The sequence below is a fragment of the Chroicocephalus ridibundus genome, chromosome 10, assembly GCF_963924245.1.
Source record: "Chroicocephalus ridibundus chromosome 10, bChrRid1.1, whole genome shotgun sequence".
Taxonomy (NCBI): domain Eukaryota; kingdom Metazoa; phylum Chordata; class Aves; order Charadriiformes; family Laridae; genus Chroicocephalus; species Chroicocephalus ridibundus.
In genome coordinates, this window is record NC_086293.1 from 23,282,929 (window position 1) to 23,298,554 (window position 15,626).

The 15,626-nt window shown below is 40.8% G+C and overlaps 1 protein-coding gene across 5 annotated transcripts in view; it reads left to right on the top strand.

Annotated features, from left to right (window-relative positions):
• Positions 1 to 5,796: 5,796 nt before the first annotated feature.
• Positions 5,797 to 15,626, top strand: part of TASOR (transcription activation suppressor) — a 34,506-nt gene continuing 24,676 nt past the window's right edge. Inside the window, exons 1-3 of one of the 5 annotated variants that reach the window (XM_063348293.1) lie at positions 5,797 to 6,350; positions 13,776 to 13,921; positions 15,084 to 15,176. In XM_063348293.1, coding sequence (XP_063204363.1) covers positions 5,987 to 6,350; positions 13,776 to 13,921; positions 15,084 to 15,176 — 603 coding nt within the window. In that variant the 5' untranslated portion in view covers positions 5,797 to 5,986. The remainder of the gene's footprint in view (positions 6,351 to 13,775; positions 13,922 to 15,083; positions 15,177 to 15,626) is intronic. The other 4 variants (XM_063348292.1, XM_063348288.1, XM_063348287.1 and 1 more) reach the window with 4 other exon arrangements.

The following is a 15,626-nucleotide window of genomic DNA, read 5'->3' on the forward strand; positions in this document are numbered from 1 at the left end:
CCCAGTTTGTCTCACCTTGTACTATCACGGGCATATTTTCTTCATTGCTGGTAAATGACACTAAAGCTTTTTCCAAGAGTGTTAGTTAGGTTTTGCCTCTGAATTTTCTGAAGGTGCTTCTCTTTGCATGGTATATAAAGAAAGTTTAATTATACGGTTCTCCCATCTTTGATCTCCAGGCACCTAAAATTTAGTCAGCACGAATACCCTTGCTCAAAATTAGCACCCAAACATTTCAAGAGATGAGATGTGCTTTGCATTACTAGAGTAATTCTGGAAAATAAAATAGTAATTTCTAGTTACTTAAACTGTAACACTGTACTCAGACTAAACAATATTTTGCATTTCTAAATTTGCTTTCATCAAAGAATACTGAGGTGGTGTCTGGAACAAGCATCCAAGTTTGTTCCTTCAGCACGGAGCCTTATGCGACCCTCCCTTAGAGGTGTCTTTTATTTGTGGCTATTAATCTGATCTAGGTCTCTCTTCCTAATGTATCACATTCATCTGATTTCAGAATCAAAGGGATCTGCAGCTGCTTTGTACTTGGGTGGGAAACCACTTGGTGCAAGCCAGGGAGTCGTGGTTGAATGCTTGGCAAATATCAGAAACCACAGAAACTAGAAAGACAGTAAGGTGACGGATTTTGTAACTTTTACTTCAGAGTATTCAAGTAATCTCTTCCTATGGTGATTTTGGACTGAACTTTTGTTTTGTGAACTGGGATTCTTGCTACCTTTTAATATCTATCAGGATTTAGGATTCAGAGTGGTAAAGTGATCCAGAATTGTTACATCATTTATCAAGTAGTACTTAGTAATTGTTGTGATGATCTCTCCCAGTCTTATGTTAATTAATACATAAAATAATTTTGTACAGCTGCAAAGACGTATCTTTTTAAAGCAAGTTGTCCATAAGGAAAACATCTTTGTATGTTGTTTGGTAAACGAGCAAGACTCTTCATACATTGTTTGCATTTGTTATGATACGTGCTTATGATGTCTGTGTTTCTCAGTGCTGAACACATCTAAACACATTGTAAACATATGCTTTAGCATATTTTCCAGCATTCATTGTGTGAGAAAGTGGTAGAAAGCATACTTCTCAAGGTTACAGCATAATTTTAGTAGACAGTAGTTTCCCTACCCTGTTAACTTTTTTTTGGAGTTGTTTCTTTGGTGCTTGTTGAGTTTATTGGAATGGCTCTATAGTTGATCCATACAAAGTGGCTCCATTCCAGAATTACTGGAATTCAGTGAAGATATGCAATTTCGACCCAGTTTCTTCTGAAGTCTTTGAAATCTTACTGTCAGATGGTTATTCACTGTCTGTGGATAGGTCTTAATCTAAGGTGAACAGTATGTCAATAGAGCTATGGTAATACAGACAAGCGAGGAGATAAATGTCGCGTGTGTGTATATACACATGCTAAAATTACGTTTCCCTAAAGAAAAAAAAATATATATATTTACTACGTCTACATGTATTAACTTAATAGCTACTGGAAGACCTCATTTTCTTTTGAAAATTCTTTCACCCTGCCCAAAACATAGATACATTTTTCAGTAATTCTTTTGGAATGAGAATAGGCAATATGGTTGGAAGGGCCCACATTAAATAAATGTGAACCATTTCAGGAAGAAATTTGTCTTACCTAACTTTAGAACACCAGTTAAAGGAATCCCCCAGTGTCCCCAAAGAATTTCTTCCTGTACTTAACTTCTATTGCTAGACAGTTTTTTCTAACATTTAACCTAAATCTCCTTTGATACAGCTTAAACCTCATCCCAGTCACCAGGGACACGGAGAATATTTCCTCATCTGCAGCAGCATTTTCTGTATTTGATAACTGCTATTATTTATCCTCACTCTTCTAGACAAAACACCACCATTTTCCCAGTGTTTCATACAATGGTTTAGATTCGTGCAGCACAAAAGAATCACTAAATATGTTCCAGAAGTTACAGCAAAGAGCAGTATGTGTAAAATGAGAGTTGAGGACACCGACTTAGCTCTGTAGTATTACTGCTCGATTGTGAACACAGGCAAGCCAGCTGTAATCACACCCAAACATCGATCAGCTGAACTACTTGTGTATTGAAGACGTACGCAGCCAAGAAGTGATTTTAACAGCTTTGCCAATTCAAACTTAATAAAACAGGTTGACGTGTTTGGAGATGTATAATGTATCAACACAGACTTAAATAACACTAGATTGGCATTTCCGTTTTTTCTCTGGTACATGGAAATTCTATTTGAACAAGGTAAAACACAGCAAAATTATTCTGATAATATATCAACTTATCTGTAATACTCTCTCTACCACCAGTGAATCTTCACAGAGCCAGAACATCGAATTCGCAGAGACAGTCTGTCTTTATTTATCCATAGTCTGAACACTGCATTTGTGGGTTTTACTACCTCTAGATAATTGAACACCGTTTCTGCAATTACATAAATGTTTGGTGTTATGTTTCTGTAATTTATGTAAATTATAGTTACAGATACTAATTACCCTATTTAAACTTGGCTGGCTCCCCAAAGACTTCTAAGAAGAAACTAATAATTATTAGCTTATCTTCTTTTAACACCCTGGAGGCTACCATTAGCACCAGACCATTTCTGAGTTGGGACGTTACGTATGTTTTCTGACTTACAGGTAATCTAAAAAGAGATCAATAAAATAAAAGGGCTGGGTTAAAATATTTGTTCCTTACATAAGAAAAACTTTGCATTGAACTCAGTAGCTGCGTTTGAGATGATGATGTATATATAGCTGCAGTTATCAGGATTTAAGATTAAGATAACTATGTAATGAATACATCAACTTGTTCAACAAGTACAGCACTAGTATACTTTTCACAAAGAAAACAAATTGTGGGCTTTTAATGTTTTGCTAGTTATTTGTAAAACTAAACATCCAGTATTTGTATTTCCTACGCATTGCAAGAATGGGTTATTTTCAGGAGGCACTTTTCAATTTAGTGCATTCCTCAGAACTGCCGAAGAAACGGCTTTGCTATCCTTAGTAATTTCACCGTTATGATGTAAAATGTCAGTGTGGCTTTACTCTGCGTTATGCAGCTACTGCACTTGTGACTGCTGGTAATGTACACAGCAGAGTTAACATGGCAGTGAATCTAACCTCACAGCTACCAAGTAAGCACTCGGGCAATTCGAAAAGCTCTGGAGGTGAGTTTTTCTTAGACAACACTGTTTGCCATTTCTACAACTGAAATTATAGGTATGTGATTTCAAACCCATGAATTACTTTGACAGTTCAGGGAATTAATGGACTGAGTGTGCACAGTAGACTTGATGGCGATGAGCAGAAGAACTAATGTTTTGCTCTCTCCCACCATAGCAAGAAGCCACCTGAGCTGCAGAGCTAGAAAGTGCTAGGCGCTATGGGTTTTCAAAATTAGGCGACTAACCATTTTAATGCTCTGTGATGATCTTCATTCTGCTCCCTATCAATAATTACATCAAATCATTCAGGTGAGTTGGGTTTCACATATTCCCAGGGGAATAACGACAGGACCAGAGGAAATGGTCTGAAGCTGCGGCAGGGGAGGTTTAGGTTAGATATTAGGAAGAATGACTTTACTGAAAGAGTGGTCAGGCACTGGAACAGCCTGCCCAGGGAGGGGGTAGAGTCACCATCCCTAGAGGTGTTTAAGAAACATCTGGATTTGGCACTTCAGGGCATGCTCTAGTGACAGAGATTGTAGGGGTTGGGTTTTTGTGTGTGTATGGTTGGACTCGATGATCTCAAAGGTCCCTTCCAACCATGAAGATTCTATGATTCACACCCTTTTTTTACCAAAAGTTACAAGCCTTGCAGCAGAGGTGAATAAATGTTAACCTTCTGATTCCAGGCTGGCTTCCGATACAGGTGTGGAGGAGACAGACATGAGGTAGCAACACCTTAACGTACTGCAGAGGCATCCAACAAAGCTCATGTGTGAATACCTACCAACTGCGTGGATGTGATGGTGTGCTGGTTTTGGCTGGGGTAATTTTCTTCATAGCAGCTAGTGTGAGCCTGTGTTTGGGATTTGTGCTGAAAACTGTGTTGGTAACACTGGTTATTGTGGAGCAGCAGTAGCATACTACCTCAGTAGTTTCCTTAGCACATCTGCTGGGAAAAGTCTCTGACTTAGCTTCAATAGCACCAAAGCCATTTATAGCATTTGGTTTCACTGCCTTTGAAAAATGGTACTCTTTGGCATATGGATAATGGATTATGTTGCCTTCAGCTAATCTGTAATTCTTTATTCTACTGATGAGACATTATAATTGTTTTATTTTTGAAAAAGGCCAAATAGTTCATTACTTGCACATGCAGTTTTTTCTTGTTGAAGCTTGCTTGCAGTTTGTAGTTTTACAAGCCATGGAACACAAATAGCTATTGTCACTTAAGTACCCTTGCTATAGCACCTGTCTTTTGTCACCATCCTAGAAGGGCATGTACATGTGCTTGATTAAACATATAAAGGGGGATTAAATTTGATGAAGTTGAATTAAACACATAAAAGTCTTTGTAATAACACACATTTTCTTTGCAGTTTAAGATTCTGTCACAAAAAAGTGTAACAAACCACATTGCTTGTATTTTTAACCGATTCGGTAAGAACTGTATCTCTTATGCTGTCTCTGTGCGAAGCTGCCATTGCTGTTTGAACTGGAAAAACGCTAGTCCAAAGACAGAGGAAGTTCGGCAGCGTTTGTGCAGCCCCTGCCTAGAAAGAGGGGAAGATGTTAATGGGGGGGAAGGAAAGGAAGGTTGTTCGGTGTGTTCTAATTCATTGTGAGACTATCCAAGAGTTCTGTTAAAGTATATTAAGGCTTTTGCCTGTCCTTCATGGTTAATAATGTGTTTTTATTCTTCAAAGGGGAAACTTCGTCATTTTGAACGATTTTAAATTTGAGAGGAAGAAGTAAGAGCTGGCACTCCCGGAGCACCGCTGCTTTTTGTTGTTGGGCGTTTGTCGAGATGACTTCGCGGGTACCCTGGCTGCTCTGTCATGACAGGACGGCGCCGGCCCCGGGCAGCTGGATCCTCACCTGCCCAGTGCCCGTGGGCAAGCCGTCCGCCACCCGCAGGCGGGGCTCGCGGGGACAGAGGTAAGCCGGCACAGCACGGCACACCTCCCCGGCACGGCACACCTCCCCGGCACGGCACAGCACGCCTCCGCGGAGGCTGTTGCGAAGCAGCGCGCTCACGGCCGCACGGCAGGGCTGACGGGCCGTTGGCTGGCCGCGGACCCAAGCGCCTGCCGTTACCTTGACGCGAAACGCTCCGTCCCCTCCTCCCCAGCGCCACGGCCGGCGGGACAGGGACGCGGGCCCAGCGGCGGCCCCGCTCCCCGCCAGAAGCGGCGACGGACACTGGGACGGGACCTGCCCAGCCCAGCGCTCCCCTCGCCCGCTCCGGGCGTCTCTGTGGAGCTGGAGGAAGAAGCTGCTGGGTCTCCGCGCCCACGGGGCTGGTAGGAGGGACGCGGGAAACGAGCGAGCTGCCCCTTCCGCTCCGTCCTGGCGGGCTGCGGGCGGAAGGACCTTTCTCAGCCGCTTGCCCATAGCCCGGGGCCTCGCCCGCCTGGCGGTGGCTGCCACCATTTTAAACACGGCTCCGCAGCCAGAGCCTCCGCCTCCCGCAGCGGCCACCCCCTGCTCACGGAGGCGGCGAGGCAGCGCCTGCCCCTCTACTTATAACTTGTGCCGCGAGCGGATTGGCTAAGGCGGGGCGGCTCCAGCCACGCCCCCTTTCGGTGTGCGCGGCCGCCATGTTAGAGAGCGGGGAGGGGGCGGCAGGGCTGCCATAAAGCGAGCGGACGGAGGGGGAGCAATAGCGGCAGCGGGTGGTGCATGGCGCTGGGGAAGGGGTAGTTCGGTGGGGGAGGAAGAGAAGGCGCGGGCTATCGTGCTCGCTTCTCGGCGATAGGAGCGAGTGGCGGATGCCGTGATCCCCAGTGGTGGCGAGATGGAGCCGGAGCAGCATCAGCGGACGGAGAAGACCAGCGCGGGCCTCCTCCGGGTGGAGAGTAATAGAGCAGGAGCCGCTGAGGACACCACACAAAATGGCGGACACTCTGAGAGCAGTAGCACTGGGGAGGCGCTGCTGGTGGCTGCTGTTGCTGCAGAGGACAAGGTCCCCCCAAACCTCAGCATCACTAGCAGCAGCCAGCGCAGGAGCAGCATCTCAACGGCAAATGAACAACAACAACAACAGCAGCAGCAGCCGCCCAGCGGTGTGTTGGGGGGGCCTCCCCCTCTCCCTAAGCCCCCAGAAGACCTGCCTGTTAGGAGGAACTTTCAGATCCCCAGGAAGAGCAGAGAAAAGAAAGGTTGTTCCTTCCCTTTCCCTCCTTTCTCTCCCTCACTCCTCTCTTCATCTTATTCATTAGGCAGGCTCTTTATGCACCTCACACAACTGCATGCAAAATCCTGCGGGTGTGGAGGAGGCTGTGGCATGGCTTGGACTAGCGAGGCTGCTGGGGATACGATTTTCAGCGTCAGAGAGGCTTTTACATTCTTTCCTCTCCCAGCCCCTCCCTCTTTTCTCTTTCGTTTTTATTTTGTCACAAGGAGGAGGAAAAAAAAACGAAAACAAAACTCGGCTTGAATTTCAGACCCTTGCTTTAAAACGATGGAAAAGCTGGATGCAATCAGGGTGGGCTTGAGTGTTGATCCTGGCTCTGCTTCTGGAGATGCAGTCACATGCAGAGAAGATGGTTCTCTGGGACATGGACAGAGAAGATGCTTCACTTTTCTCTTCCCCCTGACCTCTCTGCAGGACAGGGGTGTAATCCTGTTTAGGGTAGATTAGCAGACACTGAGCAGAGTTGTCCTTCCATTGATGATACGCAGAAGACTGTTCTTATCTCATGAAGGTTCCTTACTTTGCAGGGAGGAGGCGAGCATCCCACATTCACGTGCCTTGCCTTGGAAGTGTTCCTCTTCCAAGTGTACAGGCTTTGTTCTTTGGTTTTCGAGTAAGTCTTCCTCTAAAAGCCTGTGGTATTGCTTTTTGTGAGACTCCATTGGCTTCTGCTTATCTTTGATTTTGTTAGGTGGTGTTGAAGACATGTCTTATTCCCTCACTGAAACTTATCTTAGTTCTTGACCTTTTGCAGTGTGGGGTCAGTAACTTAGTACGTCTCACAAAAATACCTGTTCGCATAGGCTTCTAGTTCTTCAGAGAAGAGTCTAACATCTAACTTCTTGAAATGCTTTCTTCTGTAAGGAGGAAATGAAGGTAGGTTTATTTCATTATCCAGTCTTCCCCTTTCCCTCCTTCCATTTTTGGCAGTAATGTCCCCTTTTTGCTTTTCTTCCCTTTCTTTCCCATTGCCACTCCCCCTGAGGGGGGTACAAGTTTGGCAGAGATTCATTGTAAATAGGACTGGGTTGATTTGGAGGGAAAAAAAAAGGCTTTTATTCATCTGACAGAAAAATGTCTGGATAAAATTTGGTGCTTCTTGCCCTTCCGTATGTCAGACACAAGTGTGGTAACATTTGAATACCTTTATATATACCTGAGAAATGTTTATTACTTAACCACAGGCATTTGAAGTTACTTTCTAGCGTTTTGTTCCAATGTGAATGAAAAACCTGCAAAATCATCTAATTCATCATTTGCCTATGCAGAACTATCTCCTACAGTGTATAGAAGTTTTAGACTAAAAAGTTCAAACATGAAGCTTCTGTGGCTTCTAGGATAGAAGGGGAAGCCATTCTTAGCCTCTTCTAAAATTCGCTTGCTAGTGTCAAGGTCATTTGACCCCTTTGTAAGGGCTTACTTTTTAGGGTACTTGTCTTTTTTTCTTTCGTTTTCAGCTTACAGAGTGCTTCTTGGGCGTTTTAGTCATACTGGCAAATTATGGTTTCCAAAATTCTCAGACCTTTCTCCATTCTGTCCGTGGTGCTTGCGGTCGCATGGTTGTTCATGGGTGCTGACTGTTGGTCCATGTGATACCATAACGCAGAGTGCTTTGAGGGAGCATGCAGGCAAGGCTAGCAGAAGTGGGTTAGCATAAAAGCTGCCAACATGATCTTTGAGGACAACCAAATTGCTGTTGGAATTGGTATTGGCATTTGAGAAGTGATGCAATTAAATCAGCTCTGGAATTAAACTAGAAGATTAGCAGTGCATTGATTGTCTGGCATTGTAGTGGCATACACTTACAACATGCATAGTACCAGTGTTCAAATGAATCTTGTTGAATTACAAAATAATCAAAAGATCATCTGTCCCTCTCAAAAGAGCTGTCTTGGCTAGATTCTAAATTCCAGCATGAAACAATACACGTGGAATACACTTCTTCCATCCTTCCTTGCATCGGAATTGTCTTTGTTTTGCTTTTTTGAAAACCTCCATTTTATTCGTGGGCATACCATCCTGAGAGATGCCTGCTGTCTTGATTATGAAGAGTAATCTGTCGTGTTCAAACTATAAAATCTCTACAGGATGACTTTGTGTGGGGTGGTTGGTTGGGGTTTTTTTGTTTGTTTTTTAAAGCACCAAAATGTCTTACAGGAACAATTTTTTATTGTGAAGCAATTAAAAATTGAATCTGCAAAACAAAAATGTAAGGGGAAAATCCTAGAAAACTTAGGATTTAGCTGCTTATTTAGCTTTTCTGTGGCTAAATGTGGCTAATGGCTTTCTGTGGTGGAATGTCTCTCCACCAACTCTGTTTGGGGACTGTAAGGGACTGAAAGTCAACAGAAAGGACCTTGTTAATGTGGAGAAATGCATCTGGAGGAAACGTACTTCCTAAAACTAACTGTGGTTAGTTGTCACAGGGAATCTTTCTTCTGACTTCCATTTTTTTTCCTAGTGGAAGAAATTTGGGAAACCAAACTGTGTGGGGGGAAAAAAAAAAAAAAAAGTTGGCTGTGAGATTTTTTTCTTTTTTTAAATGCACTTGTGCATTTGTTTTCCTGCTTGAAAATGTCTTGAAAGTTTCTGCTTTCTTGGTACATTCAGTTTAGAGATGGTGTTACGTTTTCTTGAGTAGCTTATCTCTTTTTTTACTCTTAGTACTATAGCCAGTTGTCGTGGCTTCTTCTAATTTGACTGTCAGACCTTCTCAGGTGTCCAAGTCTGCCTGAAACTTCAAAGATCCTTGTTTGGATGGATGAGGAAAACAAGTTTGCAAGACAAAGCACTGGAAGGGCATTTTTTGACTCGCTGAATTCTGAGTGGTCTGTATACCAAAAGGCAATTCCAAAAAACATGCTCAAGTAGCAACCAATGACTCAAGGATTGCTTATTGGTAAAGGTTGAACATTTATTTGTGTAGTCTGCCAAGTTAATAAATGACTGCTGTTTCTCAGGCTCAGTGCGGGGGGAAAAAGGTCTTGCTTTTGTCCATGAAAGTCTTAGCTGTACTTGCTTGGAGGTCTAGGTCATCCCTTTTCTGTTTAATAGCATTTGATGTTTCATGTTGTCTTTTGTCTTCTGATTTTCCACATCTTTGGTAAAGATACATATCTGCTATTTGCTACTTGCTCTTTCGACACAGGGATTTCATTAAGCAATTCTTGAACTTAATAACTACTTAGATCTTTTGAGAGCAAAAGATATTTTGGCGTAAAAAAAAAAATCACATAAGTAACAATATTATGGTTCATCAGCAAAAAAGATTTTTAGTCTTAGTCTTAAAAAATGAAGACTTAAAGAAAATGATGCTTCTCAATGGAGTTCTTGTAGCATGAGCACTTGTTTGTGAAGAGTGCTAGCATTCTGCCAACTTACCTGATAATAAAAGTAATAAATAAGTAATTTACTTATCTTCACTTGAAAGTTAGTTAGTTCAGCATTCTTTAAAGAAAATGTCTCTGTCTTCCTCTTCTTCACATTCTGACTTAAAAAAACCCCCAAAACCCACAACCCCCCTGACTTCAAACTCAGTTTTCTCAAGTTGAAGCATCAAACAGCTGTGAAAGAGAAACTTAAAGCCTCTAGGGAATTATGTGCATCTGAACATCCAGTCTAATATCTGTCCCTAGACTAGGTGCTATATTAGCTAATCTTAGTTTCCACCTAAAAATACTTACATATGTTCCAATACACTGGGTAGAAACTAAAAAAAAAGCACTATCTTTTACTTGTTTTTACTTCTGAAGAACAAGCCAGCAAAACCCACAATATTGACCTGTATGTGTTAGAAGGATACTGCAAGTTAGTTCTTACATAAATGACGGTTTAATTTAAATGGGTTCAATAAAGGCGCAGCATACCCCTATCAGGTTTGTATAGTGAGCCTGAAAAATAGATACGCACACACTACTGGTCTTTGAAGTGATGGAGGACTGGAGAGAAGTTTCATAATCTGATCTCTTGCCTGTGACCATAAGATTCGGTGACAGCTGTTGAAGGTCTAGTTTAGTACTGATCAGGTTCTTTTCTGGCTTCTAAACTTCTTTAAGTGAAGTACAGGCCCTTCTGTAGTGACCTTAACCTTTTAGAAAATAGCTGTCCTTTAGTACCAATGCTTAGGTGACAGAATGAAAAGTTGCTTTGCTAGTTACCTCCGTAGGTGATGTTTCAGGTTTTTAGTAGTAACTTGAAGGCTGCAGTGCCTCAAGTTCTGGAAGGACTGCCAAAGGGGCTTTGAGCCTGTCGTGAAGCATATGATTAGTGTGTTTGAAGAGGCATATTGAACAAGGGGAAAAAAGCTTATACCAGGTACTCTTACATTTTTGGACTGTTGTATATGGTAACTTATCTGAGGTTCAAAGCTACGTGACTTACTTTTTTACTTTATGATTACAGTGCTGCCCTGCAGTCAGTTTATCAGACTTTCTTTGCTCCATCCGTCAGTTGTCAACTCAGAAATAGAATGCAATAGACACAAAATTAGCAGGCTGCCCTTGAAAAAGAAGTGCTTAGTGGGTGCCGTCTAGTTCTCAAACCAAGTGTGGAGTGTCTTCTAGTACTATATATGAAAAGGTGTCAGGCAGACAGGGTGAAATTTGGTGTTTGTAAGTACTGTTCAAAACATAAGTAGTGTGTTCTGTAAGGATTTTGCATTCAACAGATTTCATTCATGTTCCTTTTCTCTCAGTCAGTAGCTGATCATGAAGCCAATCACTCAATTTATGCATGAAGTAAGCTAAGGCAAGATTCTGTGTGTAGCTGCTGTTCCTGTTCGCTTTGTATTGAGTGGGCAGTGTATATCAAAGGAATAGAATTCCTTTACTGTGGTGTTTTTTGGATTGTTAAGCGTTTTCCTACTAAAAGGTGGATATAAGGTCTTGTTCTTAGGCTGATGTGATCAATTAGATGGAGTCGGTCTTGTTTTACCGTTCTCAAATTGAAAAAATGGAATCTCAAAAGTGACTTTTGTGCCCAAGTACTTAAAAATATTTCAATTTTGATCTATCTTTACTACAAAAGTAGCAACAGCCCTTTTTCTAGCTTCAGTAGCATCTCTGGTGAACTTAGATGGTGTTTGTTTGAGGTATAAATTTGGTGAAGTACAAGCAAGTATATATATTATTGAATAATAAGTAAGTATAGTAGTAAAACATACTTTCAGTCTTCTGCTAACAAATGGAAGAAAAACCACAATAATCTTAAAAAAAAAAAAAAGTAATAAAAAAATCTTCCATAATTTTAAGGTGGTAGCTAGAGCTCTTCTGTAAATTTGTTGAGAGCTACTTGTGTAGTCGTTTACGTAGGTTCTCCGTAGCTGAAGAAGAGGGGGACGCGCTGTTCTGGGGCAGCTCTGTCTCAGCTGGCTTGTCAGAATATTAAAACACAGATGGAAACATAGTTGACAATATTTGAATGCATGAGAGGATCTTAATTGATGTAATAACATGCTTCTTCCTAGATTTGCATCTGGGAAGTAGGCAAGACGTTGTGTATAGTTTGTGGTCACTCTTTCTAGCTAGTCCTGTAGAGTTCTCTGCTTGCCTGGACGGAGGAAGTAGGCTGGGTTTGAGCATGTGTTTCTAGGGGGAAGGAAGGAGAAGGGGTGGTGTACTGTAATCACTGTCAAGGAAACAGGAAATTTGGGCAAGCAGCTGGCGTTGGTAACCGTCTGCCTTAATGGGTCCCTTCAGACAAAACAGGAACAGGTGATATGGGAAACTCACGCGCTACAACACGAGGGTTTAATAGTTCCTTGTCAGAAAGATCCAAGAGGTGTTTGGGGATGGGAGGTGCTTTTCCAGTGGGCGTATATCTGTAGGTGGCTTCTTTTATATTTTACTAACAAGTGTTGCTCTTCAGTACAAGTGCATTCAGTCTTAGTAATACTTAGTTGAGAATTTCGTTCGCTTCCAGTTACCTCTCCTCCCATATTGCTGTCAGCCTTTCAACAATGAAGGTGGTGTTTACTAAAAAGGATGTTACATAGTAACATTTTTTAAAATCAGTTTCATAACTTCCACTCTTAAAAAAATCACTTATTCATTGTTGCAGGTGTTGGAATCATTGCTTTACTTTAGTTTGTAGATGTGGTATTACGTTATGAAGTGTGTGTGTAAATTTAGCTTTTACTAAATAATACAAGACAGTTCAGTTTTCATTTAGAACAATAGTTTTATATTGAGGCTAATGTAGTAAATATTTCCTGCAAATGAGGAAAAGATTACTATCTAAATCTACTGCCATATTATTTAATGAAGTTGGAGATACACCCTTAAGATGTAATTAAATTTAATTTGCTGTTAGAATAATGGTAGATTGTCTTTTATGTGAGACCAGTACCATTGTAGTTCATTCCTAACTATTGTAACTTCTAGTAATTTCAAGTGGTGGTGGTGTGGGGGTTTATTTTGGTATAGGAAAAAGAGGCACTCCTACAAAAAGAGCAAAAGCATTCCCAGAAATACCTGTTGGGAATACTTTCTGTCTGAAGTTTATAAAGACCACAAAAATACCGCACTTCTTGTGAGTATTTTGGAAGTTACCCTGGGGAGAAAAATGCTTACCGTACTGAACTAGCTCAGTTCCCCCAGGAGTAGTATTTTCCTAGACGTTACTCTCCAAACCTGCACTCAGGTCCTCTGCTGGCCTGCTCTTGGGATGCTCTTCTGATCAGTTTGAAACTTGCGGTACCCAAATACAAATAAAGAAGCTTGGAGAGATGAACGCTTTACTTGTGCGAACTCAGGCAAAGGTTTGCCCAGCAGGTGACTCCGCACAGCAGACAACAAGTGAAGGGCTTTCCTCCTAAAGCAGTTACCATACGGGATAAGATCATAAATCATGAACACAGGCAGTGTGGATTTTAGATACAGGAGCTTATGGAACTTCTTAAGACATATTTAGCCCCGTATTTAGCCTAATTACCATAAGCAAACAAACAAAAAAACCCCATAACGGTTCTAAAGAGAGGCTAAGCTATGAAACTGTTGTTGAGGTTTTTATTGGAACAATTTGTTCCTGGTTCTTAATTAAAAGAGCTAATTAGTTTAATTAAGATTGTAAAAGTTTAACTACAGTGTTTTGCAATACATATCAGATGTTTTCAAAGGGTAGATTCAGATTTGAGGTGCCTCCCTTACAAACTTCTGAGAACGAGCTGTTCAAGAGTAATATTAACAAAGCACAAAGAAATGTGTTGTGGTTTTTTTTTTTTTTGAGATGCTGTAATTCTAGGCAACTTTAACTTAAACTTTCTAGCCTAAATTCCATCTTTTTCAAACATTTTAGATGTTTTGTATTGTAAACTGAATCACGAACCATTTGTCTTCTATGCGTAAACTGTCAATGAACTGGAAAATGTTATTTTATTTCTTTTCTTTTATAGCACTCTTTCAGCCAGTAGCTGTAGGCTCTCGAGAATTTGAGGATGTTGTGAAGATTCTGCATTCATCTTACTTGGAACCAAGTTCAGTGTCCAATTTTAATTACAAGAGAGCCAGCTTAGTTCATAGTGAACTGTTGGAAAAGGAAGTGAGTACATTTGTGGCTTCCCTTTATGAATAAGGTACAAGTCAAATGAAGTTTAATGTTTTCTCTGAGTCTAGAGGCAAAGACCCGGAGATTATTTTCTACTTATGTGCTTGATACTTAATTGCAAACCCACATCCCCCAAAATGTAAACAGCTATTTTTCAGGCAAGTTTATGACTGTGTAGACATAAAATCTTGCCTGCCAGATACTCCAAAAAGACTAAAAGAAAAAAATTGTATTTGGTACCACTTGCCTCTGTGCATTTTTAGTTTTCACAGATTTTCTTAATTTTAATGTATTTTTAATAACCTGAAAAGATGCTCTAGTATCTTATTTGAAAGGCCTGATGCTTCCTGTGAAACTTAGATTAAAATATTTTTCTGATACGAAGTTTACATAGACTCTGTAATTCTGTTGTTTTCCAAGAAGTACCTCAAAGAGTTGATTACTTGAACTAGTAACTGACGCGGCGTGGTTGAAGCGCTTCGGCTGTACCTTATCTGGGGTCTCTTAAATCCAGCCTTGGCTTTCTTTCGTAACTGTGAAATAAGTTTTCAGTCCCAGTGCCAAAAAAGCTTTGTGTATGGAGTAATAGAATAGATAATTGTTTTGCTGTAATTATTATCTTGAAACTATAAGGTAAACTCTGAAATTTTTTTTTTTTTTGCTACTGTAACGTTTATGATTCATGGTTGCAGCTAAGAAGTATTGCAGCTGATGAAAACCACTGCAGTAGCAGTGAGGTACAACTCCAAAAGTACGTGAATAACATAAGAGATAATGGTCTGTCTCCTAAAAAGAGAAAAAGGCTTATTTCTGGATTTCAAGGATGATACGGAAGTCATTGAGCTGGATGCTTCTAGATAGTTATGCTACCAAGATAACACTAAAACATTACTGCACAGGTTTGTTTGAAGAATGTAGCTTCCTTAAAAAACCCAACCAAAGAAACAAATCTTTGGGCAGGTTAAGCCAATGATATTTCCCACATGTATAATGTTTTTGAAATTTAATTTTAGCATACTGTAGTCTCATTCAAATTATCTTCTGATTGTTTTTGTACACTTGGATCTGCTAACATAGATGGGGCCTTAAAAGCTTTACACTGGAATGTGACAGCAATAATCTGTCTACATGTGTTAAGAACTTTCTGTAATAACAGTTCACAGAAAAACGCAGAGAGCTGAAATTTGATGGTCGCCTAGAAAAAGAGCTTTCTGAAAGCTATGCATTTCTGATGGTTGATCGACCTCAGGTAAGAAAACAAAACAGCATATACAATGCTTTTCTCTTCTTTCTCCATTAAGAGTTTTTGGGGTTTTTTTAAGCTGAATGTTTTTATTGACGCACATGTTAATCTGTAAGTTATTTTTGCAAAGTTCAGCACTGGAAAGTTTAGAAGGATTGGAGAGAGATATGATACTATGTCACTGTTTAAATCCTTTATTCTCTGCTATTTGAGGTGCTCTATTTACATGTCTCTGTAAAGTAGCTCCTCTGGTTTAGGCTCTGTTTTATAAATAAAAGGACGGATTTTCTGATGGCATGTGGGTTTTTGTTGGTTTTGTGGTTTGGGGTTGGTTTTTTTTTTTAATTGAAAAAGAATGTCACGTGTTTTTCATGGCAGCTGGTTTTTGGTGGTGTGTGGGCTTTTTGTTACAGTTTTTGGGTTGGTTTTTTTTGAGTCAAGAAGAGGTTACCTTAG